General features: G+C 40.8%; 1 protein-coding gene across 1 annotated transcript in view; it reads left to right on the top strand.

The window, feature by feature from the left end:
• C10H1orf105 (chromosome 10 C1orf105 homolog) overlaps positions 1-22,441 on the top strand; it is a 40,124-nt gene extending 17,683 nt beyond the window's left edge. Inside the window, exons 4-7 of the mRNA XM_090341605.1 lie at positions 5,850-5,921; positions 14,838-14,905; positions 19,218-19,282; positions 22,071-22,441. Of these exons, the coding sequence (XP_090197731.1) occupies positions 5,850-5,921; positions 14,838-14,905; positions 19,218-19,282; positions 22,071-22,261 (396 nt within the window). The 3' untranslated portion in view covers positions 22,262-22,441. The remainder of the gene's footprint in view (positions 1-5,849; positions 5,922-14,837; positions 14,906-19,217; positions 19,283-22,070) is intronic.
• Positions 22,442-23,792: the final 1,351 nt, after the last annotated feature.

Below are 23,792 nucleotides of genomic sequence, written 5' to 3'. Positions count from 1 at the left end.
CCACACACACACACCCTTGCAGATTAGAGAGACAGATAAGGAACCTGGAACTTTGTTCTAGATCTGAGCACTACACGGATACGTCAAGTCCAATCCTTGCCTGTTAGGAAGACCTCCTCCTCAAATTTGAATCATGCTCCCAGCATCTACTGGGAACATGAATCCCTGCATGTGTGTGCTATGAGGTAAACACAGGCTCAGCTGGCTGCTGCTGCTTTCCAGAAAGGGGTGAAGCCTTGCCTCATGCTTGTGGAATGTTCTGGGGACACTCTCTCTGTTTCTTTGGCTCCTAAACAAGGTTTAGCCCAGAAACTGCCAACTGTTCGACAGCCAGTCAGAGACCCAGGAGCCTGTGCATAGGTGCAAAGTTCGGGCCCTGTCCCTCCCTCTTCACTGTCACAGGTCAAAGAGCAGAACTTTGAACACTCACATCCCCAGTGGCATTCATGCTTTGCCCTCTGGAATACACAGGTGCACATGTTTGGGGCATAACATTTCCCAAGAGACAGATAGAACATGGGCTCAGAGGCATGGTAGGGACAGGGAGACACAGAGGTTGGGTGGTAAAGAAAGAAAAAGTGTAGAAAGATGGCAAAAGTGCCTCATGGAGGCTGGGCACTGGTGACTCTCGGCTGTAGTTCTAGAAGAATGAGATTTGGGGATTGTGGTTCAAAATCAACCCAGCTAGATATAGCCATCAGTCTCTTATGAGCCCGAAGTGAAGATGTGGCTCAAGCAGTAGATCTCTAGCCGTGAGCCAAGTAAGAATGAGAGGCCCTCGATTCAAGCCCCAATACTGGCCTAAACAACAGCAACAAATCATGAAAACCATCCCTCCTGTAAAGCATTTACAAGGAAGCATCAGGCATTTCCAGGCAGTGACTTTGGGCTCCTGGGACTGGTGAGAGACAGGAAAGTGCATGGTAGTTGTGAGATAATTGTGCCAAGATGTGATTTAGCAATCCATGGCCAGGAACAAGCAAAAGCATGTGAATGACCCCAGGAACCACAACAGCAGACTCTGAAACTAATTCATCACCTTCTGGGTTGGTGTAAACCTTGCATAGCACCTCAAAATGCCACCTCACGCTCATTCCTGCCCCACCCCTTCTAATCTCTTTGATCTGACTTTACTGTTTTGGTCTTATGAGTCAGAATGAAGAACATTGTTTACTTTGCTTTGAGCAAAAAGCCTTGGCTGCAAAGATGGTGCAGTAACAGAGGCTCCGCTGGGAAAATGTATCGAATGGCGATCCTACTTTCTCATCACCAAGAACTCTTTGTCTTCATTCTTTCTCAAAGACTGATTTTTTTCCCCTAGTTTTTATCTTTAAGTAGTTGTACCAAGCAGCTGACACTTAACAAAGCACTTTATGAATATAATGTGCCATAATCAATGTCCCCTCTTTCAACATTCTCACCCATCCCTCCTAACCAACATCTTTCCTTGCTTTCAATTTTGTAGGCTATACATTGAATTTTTTCTGCATTCTCTCCCACCCTCCCCTTGATGATCCTCCAACCCTTTCAACTATCCATTTCCTGGCATTTATTTTGTTACACTTTGATTTTTGCCTTTCTAAGGAATTACACTGAATTTGCCCTCTGAATTTACAGTATTTCAGTTAATACATTTGTATATATTTGCATACCACATGTGTTTACTTATATATTCATAAACTAATTCTAGCTTTTACATAGAAAATATGTAACCTTTGTATCTCTGAGCCTGACTTACTTTACTTAACATTTTTTCAGGCCTTCCCATTTCTTTGCAAATGATGCAATGTCAGTCTTCTTTCTAATGCATAAGGAAAATTCCATAGTGTATATATATGTATATATATGTATATATATCACATTTCCTTGATATATGCATCAACTAGGGGGAATCTGGGTGGATTCCATATCTTGGCTATGGTACATATGCTGCAATAAACATGGTTGTGCTACTGGCTCTCATGTATCTTGGTTTGTAATCTTTTGAATAAATACCCAAGCGTGGAATTGCTGGGTCATAGAGAAGTTCTATGTTTTGGTTCTTAAGAAACCTCCAACAGTGTATTAATGTTTCTTTTCACCAACATCCCCACCAGCATTTGTTATTGTTTGCCTTCTTGATAATGGCCATTCTAACTGGGCTGAGGTGAAATTTTGGTGTTATTTTGATTTGTATTTCCTTTATGGCCAGAGATGTTGAGTATTTTGGTGTATCCGTTGGCCATTTGTACTTCTTTAGAAAATCCCTAGTTCTTTTGCCCATTTATTAACTGGGTCATTTATTCTTTGAGGATTTCATTTTTTTAAGTTCCCTGTATGTTCTGGATATTAGGCCCTTGACTGATGTATAGCTGGAAAAGTTTTCGCCCATTCTGTAGCCTGGCATTTTAGCTTGTTAGCCACCTCCTTTGCCAGGTTGAACCTTTTCCATTTTATGCAATTACCTACATGCAGAAACCTGACCTGGGTCCCTCTCTATCACCTTGCACCAATATCAATTCAAAGACCTGAATGTAAGACCTGAAACCACTACAGGAGAGGGTAGAAGAAACGTTAGGCCTCCTCAACACAAGAAAGAGCTTTCTGAGTAAAGATCCAGAAGTATAGCAAATCAAAGGAAGACTTGAGAAATGGGATTGAATTTGCATTTTGAAAGCCCCCGACCATCAAGGAGATTACTTCATGTGCACTACATGGACACTAGTGTGTGTGTGTGTGTGTGTGTGTGTGTGTGTGTGTGTGTGTGTGGAGGGGGTTGTTTTATTTTGCAACATTGAAATTTAAACTCAGAACTACTTAAGTAAATAACCTAAAGGAAAAAAAAGTCCTTAAGCCAGTGGCGCATGCCTATAATCCTAGCACTCAGGAGGCTGGGATCTGATGCTCATAGTTTGAAGGCAGCCTGGGCAGAAAGTCCCACTCAGCAACCAGCGGTTCAAAGGATAGAGCACTAACCTTGAGCACAAAGAAGCTCAGAGACAGTGTTCAGGCCTGAGTTCAAGCCCCATAATTGACCCAAAAAAGGTCTTTAGGTTATCTTTTCAGATAGGGTCTCCTGCTTTGTCTCAGGGGGATAAGCCTGAGAGGTTAATCCTCCTACCTATACCTCCCATTTTGTTAGGAGTACAGACATGAGCCACCACACATGACTTATTGGTTGAGATGGAAATCTCACTAGCTTTTTGTTCAGATTGGCCTTGGCATATGATTCTCCTAATCTCCACAGCTTGAGTTAGCTGGCATTATAGGTGCGAGACATTGTATTAGCCTATATTTTTTCTCTAACAAACGGTAAGAGTAATTTTAAAACTATATTCAGGCTTCTTCCTTGATTAAAATGGCTAATATTTCTGGATACAAGAAAAAGATAGTTATCTTAGGGTTTTCTGGTACATTGGACTAAAGGATGTAGAAATGTAGATTCTGTGAGTTTATGTTTCTCCTGAGGAAAGAAGGTCAGTCTGTGTTTGGTTCATATTTCCTAGATGATTGAAACTAACTGGATGTTTTATTGGACAAATCGCTTAACTTTTCTGAGCCAGAGTCTTGTCGAGTTTACTGGAGGGCTTGTGAAATCTCTCAGCTGAGTCAGAAGTAGAAAAGAGGAGTAGAACAGAGACATCAAAGGGCAAAAAGGGCAGAGCCCCAGTAACTAATGCTCTGTACATCATCTCGTGCTTACATTTGCAGTTTTTGTTATGTGGACAACGTGTGTGTGTGTGTGTGTGTGTGTGTGTGTGTGTGTGTGTGTGTGTGTGTGTGTTGTAGAGATGGAGGAGGAAAAGGAGAGGGAGGAATTTCTTTAAGAGGGCCATGAGAGCCTCATCAGATGGTTTCTAACTGTGGGACGTGGAGAGCAGTCTCGGGTTTCTGGGGACAGGTGGAATGTGCACCCTCTCTGGCCAGGCTATAAGCAGGCTCTGGGCACCTTCCTGTCACACTGCTGCCTGCCGTCCTGACGACAGCTGCTTGGGAAACGAGAGCTGCCATTCACATTTCATTGCCTCTGACTGTACATGGAAAAGCAGGGCTTGGCAGTCACTTCTGCTACTGCTGCTCAGTCAGCAAGAAGCAAATGGAGTACAATGAAAAGATCTTGGTAGCTGAGCACTGGTGGCTCAAACTGACAATCCTAGCTATTTGAAAAGCTGAGATCTGAGAACTGTGATTTGAAGTTAGACCAGGCAGGAAAAGTCTGTGAGACTCTTATCTCCAATTGACCAGTGGGAGTGGAGCTGTGGCTCAAAATGGTAGAGCACTAACCTTGAGTGAATAAAGCTCTGAGACAGTGGTCAGGCCCTGAGTTCAAGCCCTATGACAAAAGGAAAAAAGAAAAGACAAGACCTTGGTTACAGAGCTGAGAATGAAAGCCAGACAGAACAGAGGAAAGGAGGCCTAGAGAACATGGAATCCCAGGCCACCGGCATCAACTCTGGACTTCACCCATCACAGCTGCCTTGTAGTGGGCTTAGCTTTCCTCTCATATAGAGGAATGGAGTAGCTGTCCTTGTAGGCGAGGTTTCAATAGGTAAGAAGTCAGAGCTGGAGCACAGCCACAGATCCAAGACAGGTGTTTGCTCTATATGGGACTAACGATTACAATATCTGCTTCTGCCTTTCTGGCCACAAAGATCATCATCAGTGGGGAAGGGTTGGGCCCAGAAACTCCTTGTTATGGACTGAAGATGGAGCCAGGTCTGGAGTAGAGCCCTTTCTTCTCCTCAGTAGCTCTTTCATTGCAGCATATCAATGTCCTGTAATGTTTCTCAAAAGATGATATTGTAGCAGTAGCCTGGGTGTCCCCATGCATGTATACCTGTGTGTTATATCTGTGTATGTATCATATGACTGTATTTATACATTTGAACTGACAGCATCATGTTCCATGTGTATATGCTCAGAAGCTCTTGGACCCTTTACTGGAAATAGAGTTAGACAGAAAGACTTGTTACAGTGAACAGAGAGGTACCCCATGTACACACATGTACACACATGCATGTGTGTGTGTGTGTGTGTGTGTGTGTGCGTGTGTGTGTGTGTGTGTGCAAGGGCTTTAACTCAGAGACTGATGCTGTCCCTTAAGTTTTTCACTGAAAACTGGTACTCCTCTACTATATGAGCTACACCTCCACTTTTTGATGGTTAATTGGAGATAAAAGTTGCATGGACTTTCCTGCCCAGTTTTCTTTGAACCACGATCCTCAGCTCTCAGACCTCTGAGAAGCACCCAGCCTTTACCCTGGCTGGGATAGACTCTCTTCCAAAAGGGTCTCAGGGCATGTATCCCCAACTCCAATTCTGCTTGTAGATCAAGGTTTAGCAGTCAGGAGATCCAGAAGACCCAGTACTACAGGATCAGGGGTACTTACTAACTAATGATGAAATAGAGTTAAAGCATGAGACAGATCAACTTGGGAAGTGTGTAGAAGAGGAGTTGGTTCATTCTTAGGCCATCAAAGGTCATCAGCTAGGCCATATGATGGAGTTTTTGTGTAAAATGAGGCAAATGTAGAACCTATTCCTTTAGGTGCATATCTCTCAGCCACTGGTGCTCAGGTTGAGAAGCAGAAACACCCACTAGATTCAGCCTCCAGCTGTTCTTACATCTGCACATAGGTTCAACAGGCCCAAGGCCAACTGGTCAGGTCACTCCCTCCTTTCTACACCCCCTCTAAACTCTACTGAAGCCCGCTGACCAGGGGATGGCTGAGACCAAAGAGCCTTTCACTCCCTTTTTTTCTGAAAGGAAACATGTTAGCTCTGTCATTGTTAATCATTCCTCCCTTCCCCAAGTCTTTGTTGCCCCAGGTACTTCCCACTTGCTCATCTGTATCTGCTTTTCTCCTCAGGCCAAGAACCAGAGTAATTCCATACTGCTCAGAAAAAAGCCATTGTGTCCTTCTTGTCAAGAAGTAAAAATGGTAGGCAAAGGGGTAACAGAAATGTACATCCCCAGGGAACAGTGTGGCCCACGCTCCACTGGAGCCCCAGAGATATCTGATGGGGCTGCTTATAGGCAAGGTTCAGATAGAAGCTCTATCAATGAGGAATGGTTGGCCCTGACAGCAGCATCAGCTGACTCAATATAGTAAATCTCTCCTGTTTCAATAAGCCAAAGTGAACCAAGATAGGTGGGCTAGAAGGGAAGAGATGAGCCACTTTATTTGTGAGTCCTAAGTAACTTCACCTTTATGGATGGTGCCACAGCTATGGAGTCTCTCTTCTCCTCCTAATGCTGCCTCTAACATGTCAGCATAACAACACTCACACACACACACACACACACACACACACACACACACACACACACACACACACAGCTACTATTACCATCAAGAAACAAGAACTTAATCTTTGGTTTTATTATTCATTCAGCTAGCAGAAAGAAAAGCTGCAGAGAGATTTCCAGTCATTTGTAGCAAGTGGGAATTATCATTTGACAAGGCTATCTGAGACTCGTGATGGAGAATGGTGGAAGAGCATTAGAAAAATAAAGAACCAGAGAGTGTGGAAAAAACAAAGACACAACTCTTCTTCAGGTTCCAGGTCATCTGGTAGAATTAGGATTAGAGTCCGTGTTAAGTTGGGTGTTAGGGTCAGGTAACCATCAAGAGTGCATCAGGAATCATTTTGATACCTGGCTAAGTTTAGGGTAGAGGGAGGAGAAGGGCCTTTTCATATCTGATATCCTGTGTTTCTACTTTGGCTCCGGGAGGGATCCAGGACTAAGTTTGTGGGTGATTAGAGGAAGTAGAAACAGGAGGTATGTGAGGCTCCTTTTCAGAGCTCGTGGAAAAGGCTGTGGGGCTACTAGGACAGGTAAGAGAGCAGCTATGTTGTGGAGTTTTTGTGGTGGGGGGAGAAGAGGGTTGGAAATTTAACTGAAATTTCTTTCAGAGCTGCCCCTGAATGCTTCAATCTATTTGTTGTCTACTCGCATAGGATCTTTGTGTGCAGTATTAGCCTTGGCTAGAGTGTGGCATGAACTGTGATTACTCCTGATACAATTCCTGGAATCACATTTAGCATTTGCTGACCCTAGGGCTAAGCTGGCATATGGGACTTTAGCAGCTCCTGTTTCTCAAGATCTGTCTCTCACCTTTGCCCTTGCCCAGGCTTGACAGGGGTGGAGGTGTGGCCTTATCATCTGCCACACCACTATCAGAATTTGGTGGGAAAGTACAGAGTTTTAGAATGTGCAGCATGAAATGCCCTGGCCTCAGTGTTTACAGTCACAGTTGGAGATCCTTCCTCAGCCATGGGTACTGAGAGAGTTCAGGAAATATTTCTAGAACTAGAAGGTAACTTCCTCAGTGTAATGAAGGTTATCTGAGACTAATGTCACACATACTGAAAGTGAAAGACAAATTATTTCCCCTGAAATCAAGAATAAGACAAGAATGCCTGCACTTTCCATGTGTATTTGGCACTTTACTGTGAATTATAGCTCACAGCAGCTCAGGCAGGAACAAAAGAAATAAAACCATATTTACTAGAAAGACAGAAGACAGTGTACATTGGTAAATGATTGACTCTCATGGATAGAGACTGTCTCAGCAGGAGGAGGGGAGTACATTAGGGTTGCAGGGTCAAAATACAGACACCAATCTCTTAACAATTAACAATTTGAAAGAGAAATTAAGAAAATAATCCTATTAACAATATCACCCAAAACATTTGATGAGGGCTGCGAGTTTGGCCTAGTGGTAGAGTGCTCGCCTAGCATGCAGGAAGCCCTGGGTTTGATTCTTCAGTACCACATACACAGAAAAAAAGGGGGAAGTGGTGCTCTGGCTCAAAGGGTAACGCTCTAGCCTTGAGAAAGCCCAAGGACAGTGCCCAGGCCCTGAGTTCAAGCCCCAGAACTGGCAAAAAAAAATGATGAAAAAAGTTAGCAAAAGTTCAAGACTTGACCATCAAAGAACCAGAAAACATTATGGAAAGAAGTTAAAGAAGACCAAAGTAAGCAAAGACCTAAACAGAAACACTTGATACTGTGAAAGACGGTAATAATGATCAAATGCATGTACAGATTTGATGCAATCCCTGTCAAAAATCCCACTTGAGCCAAGTGTGTCAGTGGCTTACCATTTGGGAGGGTGAGATCAAGAAACTCAAGTCTAAGGCCAGTCAGGGCACATACTCAATACCTGGGTGCAGTAGCACACAGCACCCTAGCTAAAAGAGGAAGCATGAAATGAGTGGGTCACAGTCTAGTCAAGGGCCCAGGCCACAAAACAAAACAAAAACAAAAAACAGGGAAGAAAACTGTATCAAAATAACCAATGGAAAATAAGGCTGAAGGCATGGTTCAACCGTAGAGCACCTGCCTAACAAGCACAAAACCTTGAATTCAAACCCCCTCCCACCCAACTCTCACATGACATTTTTGTAAAACCTGATAAACTGCTTTTAAAACTCATGTGAAAGAGGAGGGGAGGAAATGTAGAAAGGGAAGGGGGAAGAAATGAGGGAAGGAAAAGGAGGGGAGACATAATAATTAAACTATACAGTATGTCAAGTGATCTAGAAGACATTTATGGAACATTTCATCCAGCAGCTAAAAAATATACAGTCATCTTATCAGCATATATAACACTCTCAAGGACAGTGTTGAACAATGCAAGATTCAGAAAATTGAAGTAACATATTTTCTGAGCATAATGGAATAAACTGAGAAGTGAACTAGAAGCTTTAGAAATTACACAAGATTTGTAGGTGCTTAATAGCATTCTACTAAAGTAACATTAGGTTATTGAAGCAAAAGAGAAATTAAATTTTTTTGAGCAAGTGATAATGGAAACGCAAAATTCAACAACTTAATGGATGCTCAGTGCTGGTGAGTCATACCTGTAATCCAAGCTACTCGGGAGGCTGAGACCTAAGGATCATGGTTCAATGCCAACCTGGGCAGGAAAGTCCCTAAGAATCTTATCTTCAATTAACTGCATAAAAACTAGAAGTGGAGGTTGGCTCAAGTGGTAGAAAGCTAGCCTTGAGTACAAAAGCTCAGGAATAGGGCCCAAGCACTGAGGCCAAGCCTGAGAACTGACTAAAAAAATTACAGGTTAGCAAAAGCTGTGCTAACAGGGACATTTAGAACAAAAAACAAAATGCATATTTTAGGTAAACTAAAGGAATGAGAAGAGCAGACACAATCAAATCCAAAATTACTAGAAGGAAAGAAATGATGTTCAGGAAAGCCCAAATACAAAACAAATGTTCAGTGGAATTAAGAGGTTTGTTTTTTATCTTTTTTTTTTTTTTTGCCAGTTCTGGGCCTTGAAGTCGGGACCTGGGCACTGTCCTTGGGCTTTCTCAAGGATAGTGCTCTACCACTTGAGCCACAGCAGCACTTCCAGCCTTTTCCTATGTATGTGATACCGAGGAATCAAACCCCGGTCTTCGTGCATGTTAGGCAAGCACTCTACCACTAGGCCAAACTCCAGGCCCCTTATATCTTTTTTTTTTAAGTTACAAAATCAACAATCATTTAACTACAGGAATAAAAGAGATCCAAATAAAATTAGAGATGAAAAGGAGATGTTAACAACCTACAATTATAGAAAAACTTAGAAAAATGGATAAATGACTGAACACTTGTAACTTACCAAAATTAAACCATAAATATATCCATTGATTATCTAAACAGAACAATAAAGGTTATAGATTGAACCAATGATGAGAACTCCCCTCCATCCCCCCTACTTCCCTAGCAAGACACTTCAGGAGAGTGCGGCAGATGGCCTCACCACTGGAATCGAGCAAACTTAAATGAGGAACTGATGTCAATACTTCTCAAACCATTCCGAAAAGTTCAGAGGAAAAGAGTTCTTCCAAACTCACTCTCTGAGGCAAATACTGTCTTGGTACTGACACCAGACAGAAACACAACATGGAAGAAGATAGTTCAGTAACTGTAATGAACATAGGTGCAAAATGTCTCGACGAAGTGTTATCAGTTTGAATCCAACAACATGCCAAAAAATATCATTCATCATTATCAATGACATTTTTATGTAGGATGCAAGAGTGGTTCAACACATGTAAATGAACAATGTAATATAGCACATCAACAAAATGAAGGACAAATCAAATAATTGTCTCAATGATACAGGAAAAGTACTAGTGAAATTCAACATTATTTTATGCCAAAAACTCAGAATGAAGTATAGAGAAGTATACATAGACATAAATGAGGTTATAACAAATACAACATCATGCTAGGAAAAGGTTCCAAGTCTTCTAAGAGCTGAAAGAATGCAAGGATATGTACTCTTTCCATCCTATTCAATATTCAAGCAATGGTTAGCCAGAATAATAAAGAAAGAAAAGGCATACAAATAGGAAGGAAGTAAAATATTTCTGTGTGTACATGATATGCACATATAAAATGTACATATATCAAATATATGTGTATAATATATCCATTATATATTATATATAATGTGTTTATACACACACACATACACATACACACACATACACACACATTCACACACACACCTATATAGGCTCTACCCAGAGACTATTTGAACTGAAAGAATTCAGTAAAGTTTCTGGATATAAAATCATGAAAGCATTTTATACATCAGTGACATGCTGAAAAAAATAATAGAATGAAAACAATTCTGATCCAAATTGTTATTTTAAAATTACTTCAAAATAAGTCTAGCAAAGGAAGTGAAAGATCTCAATAATTAAAATTACAAAACCCTAATAAACTAAAAAGGATACCAAAATGGTGGATAGATTCCCACATTTATGGATTGGAAGAATGTATATTGTGAAAATGTCCATTCTACCCACAATGATCTATGAATCCAATTCAATATCTACCAAAATACCAATGAAATTCTTCACCAAAATAGAGAAAAAACTCTACAATTCATATAGAATCATAAAAGACCCTGAACATCCAAAACAATCTTGAGCAAAAAAGCAAAGCTGGAGGACTGGGAGCTCGACCTAGAGATAGAGTGCTCATCTAGCATGCACAAAGCCCTAGGTTCAATTCCCTGGTACCACATACTCAGAAAAAACCAGAAATGGCACTGTGGCTCAAGTGGCAAAGCACTAGCCTTGAGCAAAAGTATCCAAGGACAGAATCCAAGCCCCAGGACTGGTTAAAAAAAAAAAACAAAAAAAAAACCAGCTGGAGGTAGCACACTGTTTGATTTCAAAACATAATACAATACTAATCAAAGCAGCAAGATATTGGCCTAAAAATAGGCAAACAGATCAATGCCTCACGCATTTACAACCTTTAAAAAAAATAGCCAGGCATGGTGGCTCATGCCTGTAATCCTAGCTACTCAGGAGGCTGAGATCTGAGGATCACGGTTCAAAGCCAGTCTGGGCACAAAAGATTGAGACTCTTATCTCCAACTAATCACTTGAAAATGGGAAGTGGGGCTATGGCTCCAAGGATAGGGTGGTAGCCTTGAGCTGAAGAGCTCAGGGACAGTTCCCAGGCCCAGAGTTTAAGCCCCAAGACCCACAAAAAAATAAAAATAAAAATAAAAGTAGACAAAAAAAACCTACATTTAAGTCATGAAACTACAAGAAGAATACTTAGGAGAAATATTTCAAGGCATCTGTACAAGTAATGAGTTTTTTTTTTTAAATAAGATGTTCAAAGAACAGCAAAACCAGAATAGGGGACTAAGGGTGTATATCAGTAGTAGAACATATTTGCTTAGTATTCATGAGGCTCTGGGTTCAATTTCTGGCAACACACGCATGCGCGCGCGCGCGCACACACACACACACACACACACACACACACACGCACACAAATTTGGAAATGGAGCTATGGTTCAAGTGGTAGAGTACTAGCCTTGAGCACAAAGGCTCAGAGAAGGCATCCAGGCCCAAAATCAAGCTCCAGACCCAGAAGAAAAAGAAAACCCCAAACAAAAACAACAACAAACCAACAACAACAAACCAGAATAGGTAAGTGGGATTATGTTACTCTAGAAGCTTCTGCACAACAAACAGATAAAAGAGACAACCTACAAAATGGGAGACTTTTTTCTCTCTTAAAGCAAATGATTGATCTGACAAATGGTTAGTGACCAGAATAAATAAGGAACTTTAAAAACCTCAATAAAAATAATCTGGTTTTTAAAGTAGGACAAAGATATAGTCACTTCCTAAGAACAATTCAAATGATCAAACAAATTTATGAAAAAAATGTTCCTGTACATGAGCTGCCAGGGAAACAAAAGTCAAAACCGCAATGAGATATCATCTTACCCTAGTTAGAATACCTATTTCCAGAAGGTCAAAAAATAACCTGTACTGGCAAGGATGTAGAAGAGAGGAAACTCTGACATACTGTCTGTGGGAAAGTAGATTGTCATAGCCATGATGGAGAGCAGCAAAGCAATTCCTCAAGGAAGTAAAGTTAAAATCACCATGGGATCTAGCCATCTTGGGGATATATCCAAAGTAAATATCAGCATCTCAAAAGGACACTTGTCTGTCCATTTTGCTGTGCTCTTTGAATAGCTAAGATATACAATCCATAAAGAGATTAAAAAGGAAAAAAATGTAAGATACTGGCCATTAAAAGCATGTCATTTGCAGCAAAATCTACGAAATGGAAAAGTCATTTCAACAAGGAAAAGAAGTTAGACAAAGGAAAGCAAATACCACATAGGCTATTTCATATGTACATTTTAAAAAAGTTATCCCAATTATATAATAAATAATATAAATTACTAGAGGCTGAAAGGATAGAGATAAGTGAAGGTTGTGTAACTGTTACTAAAACACAGAAGTAAAAGTTATAATATTCTGTAGCACAGTGGGATGATTGAAATTCATGATATCCTAGTAAATATTGTATCAGTAAAGAAAAAAAAGGAGTTCAAAGCCTATAAACACAGAACAATAATGTGATGGAATTGTGAATTATCTTGATTTAATCCCTACAATTTTTATACATGAATTGTTTATACTATTCCTGCATAAATAAGTATAGTTTGATGAGTCTAAATTTTTAAATTTGGACAAAGTATGAGACTATGCCAGGATTCTATCAAATTAAAATGAAAAGCAATAAAGGGTGAAATGAATAGGAATTGGACAGGATGCTTTTTTTTTTTAGACCAGAAATGCTGTTTGGCTGTTTTGTTCTGATCTGGCCCCTAGACTCCTCTTTATGCATAAAACACCAGCTAGATTTACAGGCCACAGAACACTGCTCAGAAGGAAGAGTTTCCCACAGCTGTCCCACCAAGTCTGTCTCTGGAACATTCCCTTCTCCTCCTAAGCACCCACAAATCTCAGGTGTCACCCAAGTCTGCTGCCTCCTCTGCCCCCTCTGCCCCAGACATCTACCCTCCTCTCCTCCATCCTCCATCAACTAATCACTTAGGAAATCAAGCCAATTGCTGAGTGATTGGCAGTTCTATAGACTGGATGTTAAGGTTTGTGCTCTCAAGCGCCTCCTGAGGTCTCAGGCACATTATCATGTGCAATTTTACTGTATCGTAAATTTCAAATCTGTTGGCATTCACTGCTCAGAGTTGCAAGCCAAAGCAATCCCTGCATCCACATCTTGGTGATTATCATTTCATTTCCATTGTCATGGCTACCATGGGTGACATTGGCATGAATTTTTTTCTTTTTTCTTTTTTTTGCCAGTCCTGGGCTTGAGCTCAGGGCCTGACACTGTCCTTGGACTTTCTCAAGCTAGAGCTCTACCACTTGAGCCTCAGCATCACTTCCGGCTTTTTTTTCCCTATGTATGTGGTACCGAGGAATCGAATCCAGGCCTTCATGCATGCTAGGCGAGCGCTCTTACCACTAGGCCAAATTCTCAGCCCCAAATTATTTTTCTTTACTGAAAACAGTTCCTCAAAGAAAATTATATTGAGTACCAGAAGTAACAAATTTGAAAATATTCAAGAAAGTAGTATTTCTTAACTAGGAATGTTTATATCATTTTAGCCCAAGTAAAGGATATACCTAAAAGTTTTAAGGGCAGACCTCGTATAGGTGTCTTTGGCTGTAATCGCAGTCATTTAGCAGGTAGAGGTCAGGGAAACTGAGGTTCAAACCATGCTAGGAAAAGAATCCCAAAGGTGTTTGAGATCCAACTCCACAGAAAAAGCAGGTATGGTGGGACATGCCAACCACCCCTGCTATGAGGTCTAGGCTGGCCTGGGCAAATGTGAGACCCTATCTCAAAAAGCAGAGCAAGTAGTGCAGGTGTGGCTCAAGTAATAAAATGCCTGCCTAGCAAGCGTGAAGCCCTAGGATCAAACACCAGCATCCCCACCTTCCAAATTAAAATACGTTGCAAATGGTGCCTCCAAGTGGAATCATATGTTCACTGGTTTGATCTTTAAAAAAAGAGGTTCTTTATCATCTGAAGCTGAAAAGTTTATCAGGGAAATCAGGCATTATATAAATACAATAAAACTTTCAAGGTTCTCAGAGGAACCCTTGAGTCACCTCCTAGTTGAAGAATCCCTGTGGTTACTGAAGGTCTTAGGGCTTCAGGGCAAGATGATAGGAATGTGATATATGACCCTGGGCTAGGTGTAAAGGAGCCTGAGACCAAGGGCTGGTTAACACATGTGAAATCCTACATACTTGCAAGGTTGAGGTCTAAGAGGCTCAGAGTCAACCAAAGAAGGCGAATCTGAGAGACTTACCTCCAAGGAAACAGCAAAGACTTGAAAATAGAAGTGTGATTGAAGAGTTAAGAGTGGAAAAAGCCCAGCATGAACTCAAGACTCTGAGTTCAAGCCCCAGTACTGGTATACACACACACACACATACACACATGCATGCATGACCAAATCAGAATCTTTATTCTGCAGGTACAACCAACAACTATAGAAATACCAGATGATCTGAAACTATCTTTTGAGAAACTTATGTACCATAGGTGAGCCAAAAATTTAAATTAGTATATGACTTTAATTCATCGTATACTTGCTTGTGGGCACAGAATTCTGAATTGAGGAGCAAGCATAAGTAATGTGTTTAGGGAATGGAATTCTTGACTGGCTTTATTTTCTCTGTCAAAAAATGTTTCACTGTTTTTTTTTTTCCTGTCTGCATGATTACTGAAAACTTTGGAATGTATAAGATTACATCCCAATTTATTCTCATGGAGAAAATAAAGAATAAGATTTCTTTGAGGCCGGGAGTTTGGCCTAGTGGTTAAAGTGCTTGCCTAGCATGCATGAAGACCCGGGTTCGATTCCTCGGTACCACATACATAGAAAAAAGCCGGAAGTGGTGCTGAGGCTCAAGTGGTAGAGATCTAGCCTTGAGAAAGACCAAGGACAGTGCTCAGGCCCTGAACTCAAGCCCAGGACTGGCAAAAAAAAAAAAAAAAAAGATTTCTTTAAGAACTCAGGAAGCTAGGTATGTGGTTATAATAATTACAGTTACACTCAGGAGGTGGAGATAGGATTGTGTCCCAAGGTCAGCCTATCTGGAAAACTTAAGTTTAAAACAAAAGGTGAGGGGGAAACAAAAAGACTCTGTTGTAGCTCAAGCACTTAGCTAGCACAGGCCAAGGAAGGGAGAAGAGGAAGGGGGAAAAGAAAACAAAGGAAAGAGAGGGGAGGAAGGAAGGAAGGAAGGGAGGAAGGGAGGGAGGGAGGGAGGGAGGGAGGGAAGGGAGGGAGGGAGGGAAGGGAAGGGCAAGGGAAGAGAGGGAGGAAGGAAAGGAGGGATGGATGGATGGATGGAGGGAGGGAGGCAGGCAGGCAGGCTAGGCATTCTTTAAGCAGAACTAAATATAAATTCTCTGTGTAGGAAAGAATATGTAATTCACAAAATATGACATTATACACAGTTTGTCCTGACTCTGGGATATCCTCTTGCCACTGATTTAGTAGCAAAAATTCTGACCAAATTTGCTGTCACTGCTGTTTTCTTGTCAAAATCAAGCACAACAAATTAAATCCTCACATAATTTTAATTCATTGGTTTTTCAAAAGTGAGGAATTTTCCCTTTGCATGTAACTCTCTCAGAAAGGGACTAATCCTGTTTTGTGTTATTTAAAAACTGTAGCTGAACATGTCCTTTAGTGGTAGAGAGTGCTTACCTAGCATGCCCAAAGCTTGATTCTGAGCCTCACAAAAAGAGAAAGAGACAGAGATATAAAGGATAGAGGGAAGAGGGACAAAGGGAATGGAAATAAAGGAGAGAAGGAGGGAGGAAAAGGAAAAGAAAAAACAAAAGGGGAGAAATTACTGAAAAACCTGTACTCCACAAATGAGTTCTCTTTGCTTTCCTCATAGTAGATGACTGGAATGTAAGCATAGCCACACTGACATATGGTCAATAAAGAAGTTTTCTGTGGTATAATGGCAGTAAATAATAGTTTTCCCTTACATGGAAAGACATCATTGGAAAAAAGGTCTTTTGTAACCTGGTGTTGCACAGGGGTAGATGTTTTGATTCCTTTTATGACCTAAGGAACATTTGTTCCAGATTATGATAAACAGAAGCATACACACACACACACACACACACACACACACACACCCCACCCCGGGTACCAAGTGCCTGGCCAGGCACACAGAGGCCAGCAAGCAGTCAGGCTCCAGCAGAAATCAGGAATGACATTTACCTATGTTAATGTAACAGATGAGAGAGTCTATGTCAGATCATGATAAAAAGTAACTGCAAATACGTTTTGTGAACATTCAGTAGAAGACAACTATCTTAAGGGATTCTGTTGAGAAGTTCACTCTTGAAATGTATTGCTGTTTTATTTATATTACAAGATAGATACTTTAAATACAATTCTAGATCCCCAAATCAATTAGTTGGTTTTATTTTAAACAAATTAGCTCCTTATCCCTTTGAACCCTATAAGTAAGCAGGGTACCAGTGGCTTATACCTGCAATCCTGGCTACTCAGAGACTGGGATCTAGAGGATCAGTATTGAAGGGTAGAGTGGGCAGAAAAGTCTAGGAGACTCCATCTCCAAAACTAACAAGTAAAAATTCAGGTTGAAGGCCTGGTTCAATTAGGAGAGTGCCAACTAAGTAAGCACAAGACCTTGAGTTCAAACACAGTACCAGGGGAAAAAGAGCAATCCCCCCCCCCAAAAAAAAAACAGAGTTGGGAGTATAGCCTAGTGGTAGAGTGCTCGCCTAGCATACACAAAGCCCTAGGTTTGATTTCCTGGTACCACATACTCAGAAAAAGCTGGAAGAAGTGCTGTAGCTCAAGTGGCAGAGCAGTAACCTTGAGCAAAAAGTGTCCAAGGACAGTGCCCAGGCCCTGAGTTCAAGCCCGAGGACTGGCAAAAAAAGCTTATGGCTAAGCATTAATCTGGTATCAATAAACCAGAAATATTACATTGGCCATTGTTTTCTATTTGAGGGATTTTTTTCAGTATAACAAAGGAAAATGAGCCACTTCTTTTTGAAACTTAGCTAGAATGGCTATCAAGTAAAGCCTGGTTCTATCTATGGTTTATAAGATTTGTGCTCCATAATTTTCACTTACTTTTTTGTGCCAGTTCTAGGGCTTGAAATCATGACCTAGGTGCTATCCATGAGCTTATTTTACTCAATGCTAGTGCTCTGCCACATGAGACACAATTCCACTCCCAGGATTTAGTGGTTAATTGGAGATAAATATTTCACCTATTTTTCTCCTTACGCTGGCTTTGAACTGTGATCCTCAGATCTTGTACCCATCACATAAGTCTTATTACACATAAAGAAGAGAACAGTAGTAGAACAGACAGATCTTGAAACATTTAGTCCGGAAAGTAGCACCTGCCTCCTTGCCTAACATGGATAATACAGAAGTTGACTTTCTCTTTTTTCTCAGTATTGTATGTTCCAGTGACCACTGAACCAAATCAATTGTCTGGATGAGCCATATTTTGGTAACCATAGAGATCTTTGTGCAAATAAAATTAGCTTCAAGCCCTCAGGAGCCGATCACACTTCACCCATTTGTCAGCCTTAAGAAAAATAAGCAATTTAGACAAATCTAGATATGTGTAGGGTTCATATGGATTTTGATTGAGAGTGCCCTCCACTGTTTTGGTAGCAGGAAAAATAGAATGTGGTCAAGAATTTTCAAACTGAAACATAGTCTCATGTTTTCTTCTTGGTTTTTCTTTCTTTTTTTAGTATAGGTGTTTGAACTTAAGGCCTTATACTTTCTAAGGGTGTACTCTACTATTTCAGTCTATGCACCCAGCCCTTTTTGCTTTTATTTATTTCTCAAATAGAGATGTATCTTTATGCCCAGGTCAGCCTGGATCTACATTCTCCCATGTGCACTTACTTTGTAGCTGCGATGCCAGCCATTTGCCATAGCAACCAACTTTTAATTGGTTGAGATGGAATCTTTTGAACATTTTGCCTATCCTGGCCTGAAGCCACAATCCTCACAAGTAGCTAGGATTGCAGACATGAACTGCCACACCAATCGCTTTTGTTCTTTTTTAAGGAGAGATGACTGATTTGGAAAAATTCTATAACTTTTTTCCCATAAAACTGGGGGAACTTTCTTTAATCTTTATTATTTTTCATATTTTACAGGTTTTGCCAGTAGAATATTTTATTTTATTTTATTTTATTTGCCAGTCCCAGGCTTGAGCACTGTCATTGGACTTTCTCAAGGCTAGAGCTTTACCACTTGAGCCCCACAGCATCACTTCTGGCTTTTTTCTATGTTTGTGGTACCAAGGAATTGAACCTGGATCTTCGTGCATGCTAGACAAGCACTCTGCCAGTAGGCCAAACTCCTGGCCCCACCAGTAGAATATTTTAGAAGTGAAAGGTTTTTCAGGCACCAATGGCTCACCCCTATAATCCTATAATTAGGAAGTTGGGATGACATTTTGAAGCCAGCCCAGGCAGGAAAATCTCCAGTTAACCACCAAAAAGCTGGAAGTGGAGCTGTGGCTTTAAGTGTTACAGCCCTAGCTTGAACAAAAACTCTCAGGTGAAGAGAGTAGGTTCTGAGTTCAAGCCCTTACACACACACACACACACACACACACACACACACACACACACACACACACAGAGTTTATCAAAACAGACAAAAATACCACTGACTGAAGCAGTCATCCAGCTGCAAACTGGCCTGATCACAGGTTAGCAGATACTGCAATAGGGACACCATATGTGCTTAAAATATATAGATGTGCCTTTCCATCAAACTCTAGCCATTTGCTGAATGTGTGTGCTTGTTTCTTCCAATCAGAACAATGAATTCTCATCAACCCAAAACTTCGGAGTCTGCGTCTTCCCAAAGCAACATCTCAACAGGTTCGTTTTCTTTCAGAGTCCTGGCACTTTGAGACATAGCATGCCCAGAGTTGAATGTATTTCCAATGCATTGCCTTGTGATGTATTTGGAATGATTCTCAGCCTTCCTTTCACTCCAACCTAATCTATCCCGTTCCAGGCTCTAATTGCTCTTATCTATGTCATGGTTTCTCTACACTGCACAATTCTAACCAATATACCTCTTGCTGAGGACTTGCACAGTGATTGGAGCATCAAGTATATGAGAAGCCTTCCACAAACATGCTCCTAGTTAGGCTTCCCTCCCTAAGACCTTGCTCCTTTTTTTTTAATTGTCACTTCTGGGGGTTGAACTCAGAGCCTGAGCACTGCCACAGTACCACTTCCAGCTTTTTCTCTGTATGTGGCACCAAGGAATCTTACCTGGGTCTTAGTGCATGCTAGGCAAGCACTCTACCACTAGGCCAAATTCTGGCCCCTACCTTGCGCCTTTTATTCTCCATATTCCCTAAAATATATCTTCTTCCAGAAGCTTTCCAATACTACTTTGTCTTCACTTACTGGCAACATGAGCAAGGATGGTGGCTCTATCCCAAACCCTAGCACTGAATTAATTTTCATCCACAAAAGAAGCTAGCCATGGGCTGGTAAAGGTAGAAGCAGGTGATTCTTTGGCTGATATAACTCAAGTGTTTAGGAAATCTGGCTTGACTACCTTAGTGATGTTTCCATCTTCTCATTGGCTCCCCAGTTAATCTACTTGAACGTTTTATTTCATTAGATAGATGCAATTTTTTTAAAAAAGATCATTTCATACAAATAAAATTGTGTAAGTTCTATGATGGAAAGCCATAGGAGATCCAGAACTAAAATCAAAGAATGCCATGTAGAAAGGAAATTTGAGACTAGAATGGATGCCAAACTAGAGGACCAGAAACTCAAGGAACAGCTGAAGTGTAGAGATTCCTAGGCTAGTGGAATGAAAGGCAGCCAGTCTCCACCCATCTCTTCTTATATATCCAAAAATATGGGCCTTATTCATCCTTATTATCTGGAATACAGCCGGGAGCCTAGAACTAGCATTCCGCCAACTAAAGCTCTCCACTGTGCTGTTCTCTGGTCTGTGATCACCTCATTCTCATACTTCATGGCACACATTTATTTTCTGATTCTAAAGGACAATGTAATAAGATGCTTTTCACCAACTTCCCAGACTTGGGAGAGCATAGCAATTCAGTTAGCAATATAAGAAACAGACTGTAGAGCATAGACCAGCATGCTGTTCTTGCACAGACTTGGCTCTTGCCCACCAAGTACCATTGAGAAAAGCATTCTTGAGAGGAAGAATTGAGAGGAGGTTGCAAACCTAGGTATGAGCTGAAGCTTGGTGGATCTACTGTTGCTTCAAGTTGCGACCTTCTGGAGCTAGACTTTGCCCTTGAAGTCATGAAAAACCTACTAGTCTAGGGTCAGTGAGAATTGTATCTGGATTATCATCTTGCTGTTATGGTTTTGTCTGCCATGTGTCCACTTAGCTAGCCAGCACAAGGTCTTGTCCTACTTTGAGTGAGACATGCAATGCCATCTACCTTTGACTGATCCAGAAAATCTGTTGGAACAGTCCCAGGACTGCTGAGTTCTACAGCTTAAACTGTCGATATTCCAGTAGCTTATTGCTGAAACTGCCACCAACTGTGCAGGGTTATTTATGACTTTGTTATAATACTCAGTGGCTAACTCATTCCAGTGATCACTACTGCCAGTGATTGTCAACAATCATTTCTGGCACTTTTCTGAATTCAGCCAAACCTGAGATATGATCAAAAATTCTTAACAAATAAATGGAAAGAATCAATCTCTATATGTGATGGAGGTTCCTTTGTGTTCACTTATCCCTGCCTTGGGCCCAGAGTCCCCTGACACCTTCACGCTCATGGCCTTGATAAACATTAGTATTGATGTCAACCACCTGAGTGGTTGATGCCTGCCACCTGTCACACTGGCATGACCTGGTACAAAGAGCCCTAAGTTAGGATTACAATCTGGATTCTGGTCTTCAGTCCATTTGTGTTCCAAACCCCGGATCAAGTTACCTTTTCACTTTAGTGATGAAACTGAATTGGATCCTAGATTTTTGACTGCACCTCAAGCTTTCATTTGACTTGAATAAGGAGTTTGTTCCAGAGAAGTCAGGGCTCTAATTCCCTTTGTCACATCGTGATTCCCAGTGGGAAGATGTTACATTGATTTCCTCCCAGCAATGGTCTTGTGGAAGACATTCAGGTTAATCAAAATTTCATACGTGAAATCATATTTAAAGAAAAAGTTAGGGAAGTTAGGATTTTAAAGAGATAGAAACTAAATCATTCACAAAATAAAGGTTCTTTATGAAATACAAATACTTTCCCTACTGTAGCTGCTTTAAAAGATCATGGTTCATCTTGTTTATCTTTGACTCAGAGATAAGTACTGTATGTTTCCCTGAAAACGTACCTGAGAATGGGATCCTCTTTGCTCTTTTGACCAGAATTACAGCCCCCAAATGTGTCTTCTCTATTTTTAGTTTAATTTGTATGGCCTCTTAACACTTGGGTTTTATTTCTAGGGGCTTTATGTGGGGGGAGAGGGAAGGTCTCTTTCACAAGATTTGTAAAAGCTTAAATGTTGTTTCTAAGATGGATCATTGATAAGACAGATCTGTCTGGAAAGAATCCTTATATGAGTTTTGAATCTTTTTTTTCGTAAAGTCAAAAAAGTCTTTATTTGCCCTTGGTTATTCTGAGTTCCTGTAAAAATGGAATCTAAGCAGCTCTTGTTCATTCTTCCTTCTTCCTGTGCTACTCTCCAGAGAGCATTCACTACAGACTGCCCATCATGGGCTCCAGAATGGCTGTCTTCCACGGACTGCTGTCAGATGCCTACAGAGCTCTTGAGAAAACCCAGCACTCCTCATCGAGAAGGACACCAATGCGCAAGACAGTGAAGCAATGGAGTGCTTGAAACAGACTCCCAGGAATAAAACAATCTCTATCACAAGCCAATCTCTATCACCCATTCTTCCTCAGAATTTCTTCAACTTTGACCCTATTCTTGCTAATATTCTAGTTCTTACCACTTTCTAATTGTAGCTGTAGAGATAAGATAATTGGCTTGAATGTACAGATTTATTGATTAAAATGGAGCATGATGTGAAAGTCTTGGTCTTTTATTGTTGTTATGAAGGTGATGCACAGAGAGGTGTTACTGTTTCAGAAGTCAGAAAATGAGTTCATTTTTTCTTGAACTGTATTATCCCTTCATACTCTGGCTTGTTTTATTAAAGGATAACATGCAACATGCATGTTATAACATGACATCCTTTTAATTCAGAAACACGTTTTCTACAAAAGTTGCTTTGACCTTCATTCAGGTCAGAGTGCCAGAGGGAACTTCGACAGGCCCCTTGTGAATTCCATTTACTAGCACAAAAAGAAAGGGAGGCCACTCCTTTGTAGTTATTTGTGTCAATTAGCTCAGATATATGACAGAGGACACCAGAAAGTGGCAAAAGTAATAACATCAAAACCCGAGCTCAGGAGCTATGCCTTGCCTTGTCCTCATATTACCATCTTTAGTGCTTAGCATACATCAGACGTTCCTTCGTGCATTCAAATCCATTGCTTGTAGTTTATTTACTTTGCTGTGATGTGTCCTCGTTTCATGTGTACAAAGTGTGAGGAAGACGTAAGATAATTCTAGATTTGGGGCTAGGCATGGAGACATACACCTATAATCTTACCTGCATGGAACGTAGAAATAGATCAATCTCAGTGTGAGGCTATCCTGGACAAAAGCCTATGAGATTTGATCTCAAAAAAAAAAAAAAAGCCAGGAGGCTGAGATCTGAGGATCAAGGTTCAAAGCCAGCCCAGGCACAAAAGACCTGAGACTCTTATTTCCAATTAACAATCTAGAAAACCTGAAGTGGGGCTTGGCTCAAGGGTAGGTTGATAGCCTTGAGCTGAAGAGCTCAGGGACAGCACCCAGGTACAGGGGTAGGGTGGTAGCTTTGAACTAAAGAGCTCAGGGACAGCGCCCAGGCCGAGTTCAAGCTCCATGACGCACCAAAAAAAATAAATAAATAAATAAAATAAAAGGCTAGGGTAATGGCTCAAATGATAAAGTTGTTAGCTAGCAAGAGTGAAAGTCTGACTTAAAACCCTAGCACATCAAAAGAAAAGCTCTAGGCCCGTAAATATTAAAGTATGGATTCATAGGTTCCCTGCTCGACTTTGTACTGACTCCAAACAACAACGAACTATTTCTTAGGAGGCAATGGACTTGTAGAACCTCAAAACCCTGACTAAATAAACACTGGATCAATGTGTGAGAACCAATCTCTGTTTCAACTATATTTGAAGAATGGACTCCAGAAAGCTTAAAAACAATCTGGTATCTATACCTAAAAATCAAAAATAAAAATTCCATAATCTTGTAGTCTGGGCAAGAGTGTGGTTCTTAGTTTCAGGTCAGTAGGAGTTCAACTGAAAAC

This window comes from Megascapheus bottae, chromosome 10 (genome assembly GCF_031878675.1).
Source record: "Megascapheus bottae isolate mThoBot1 chromosome 10, mThoBot2.hap1, whole genome shotgun sequence".
Classification (NCBI taxonomy): Eukaryota; Metazoa; Chordata; class Mammalia; order Rodentia; family Geomyidae; genus Megascapheus; species Megascapheus bottae.
Note: the sequence above shows the minus strand (reverse complement) of the source record. Positions and strands in the feature narration are given on the sequence as shown.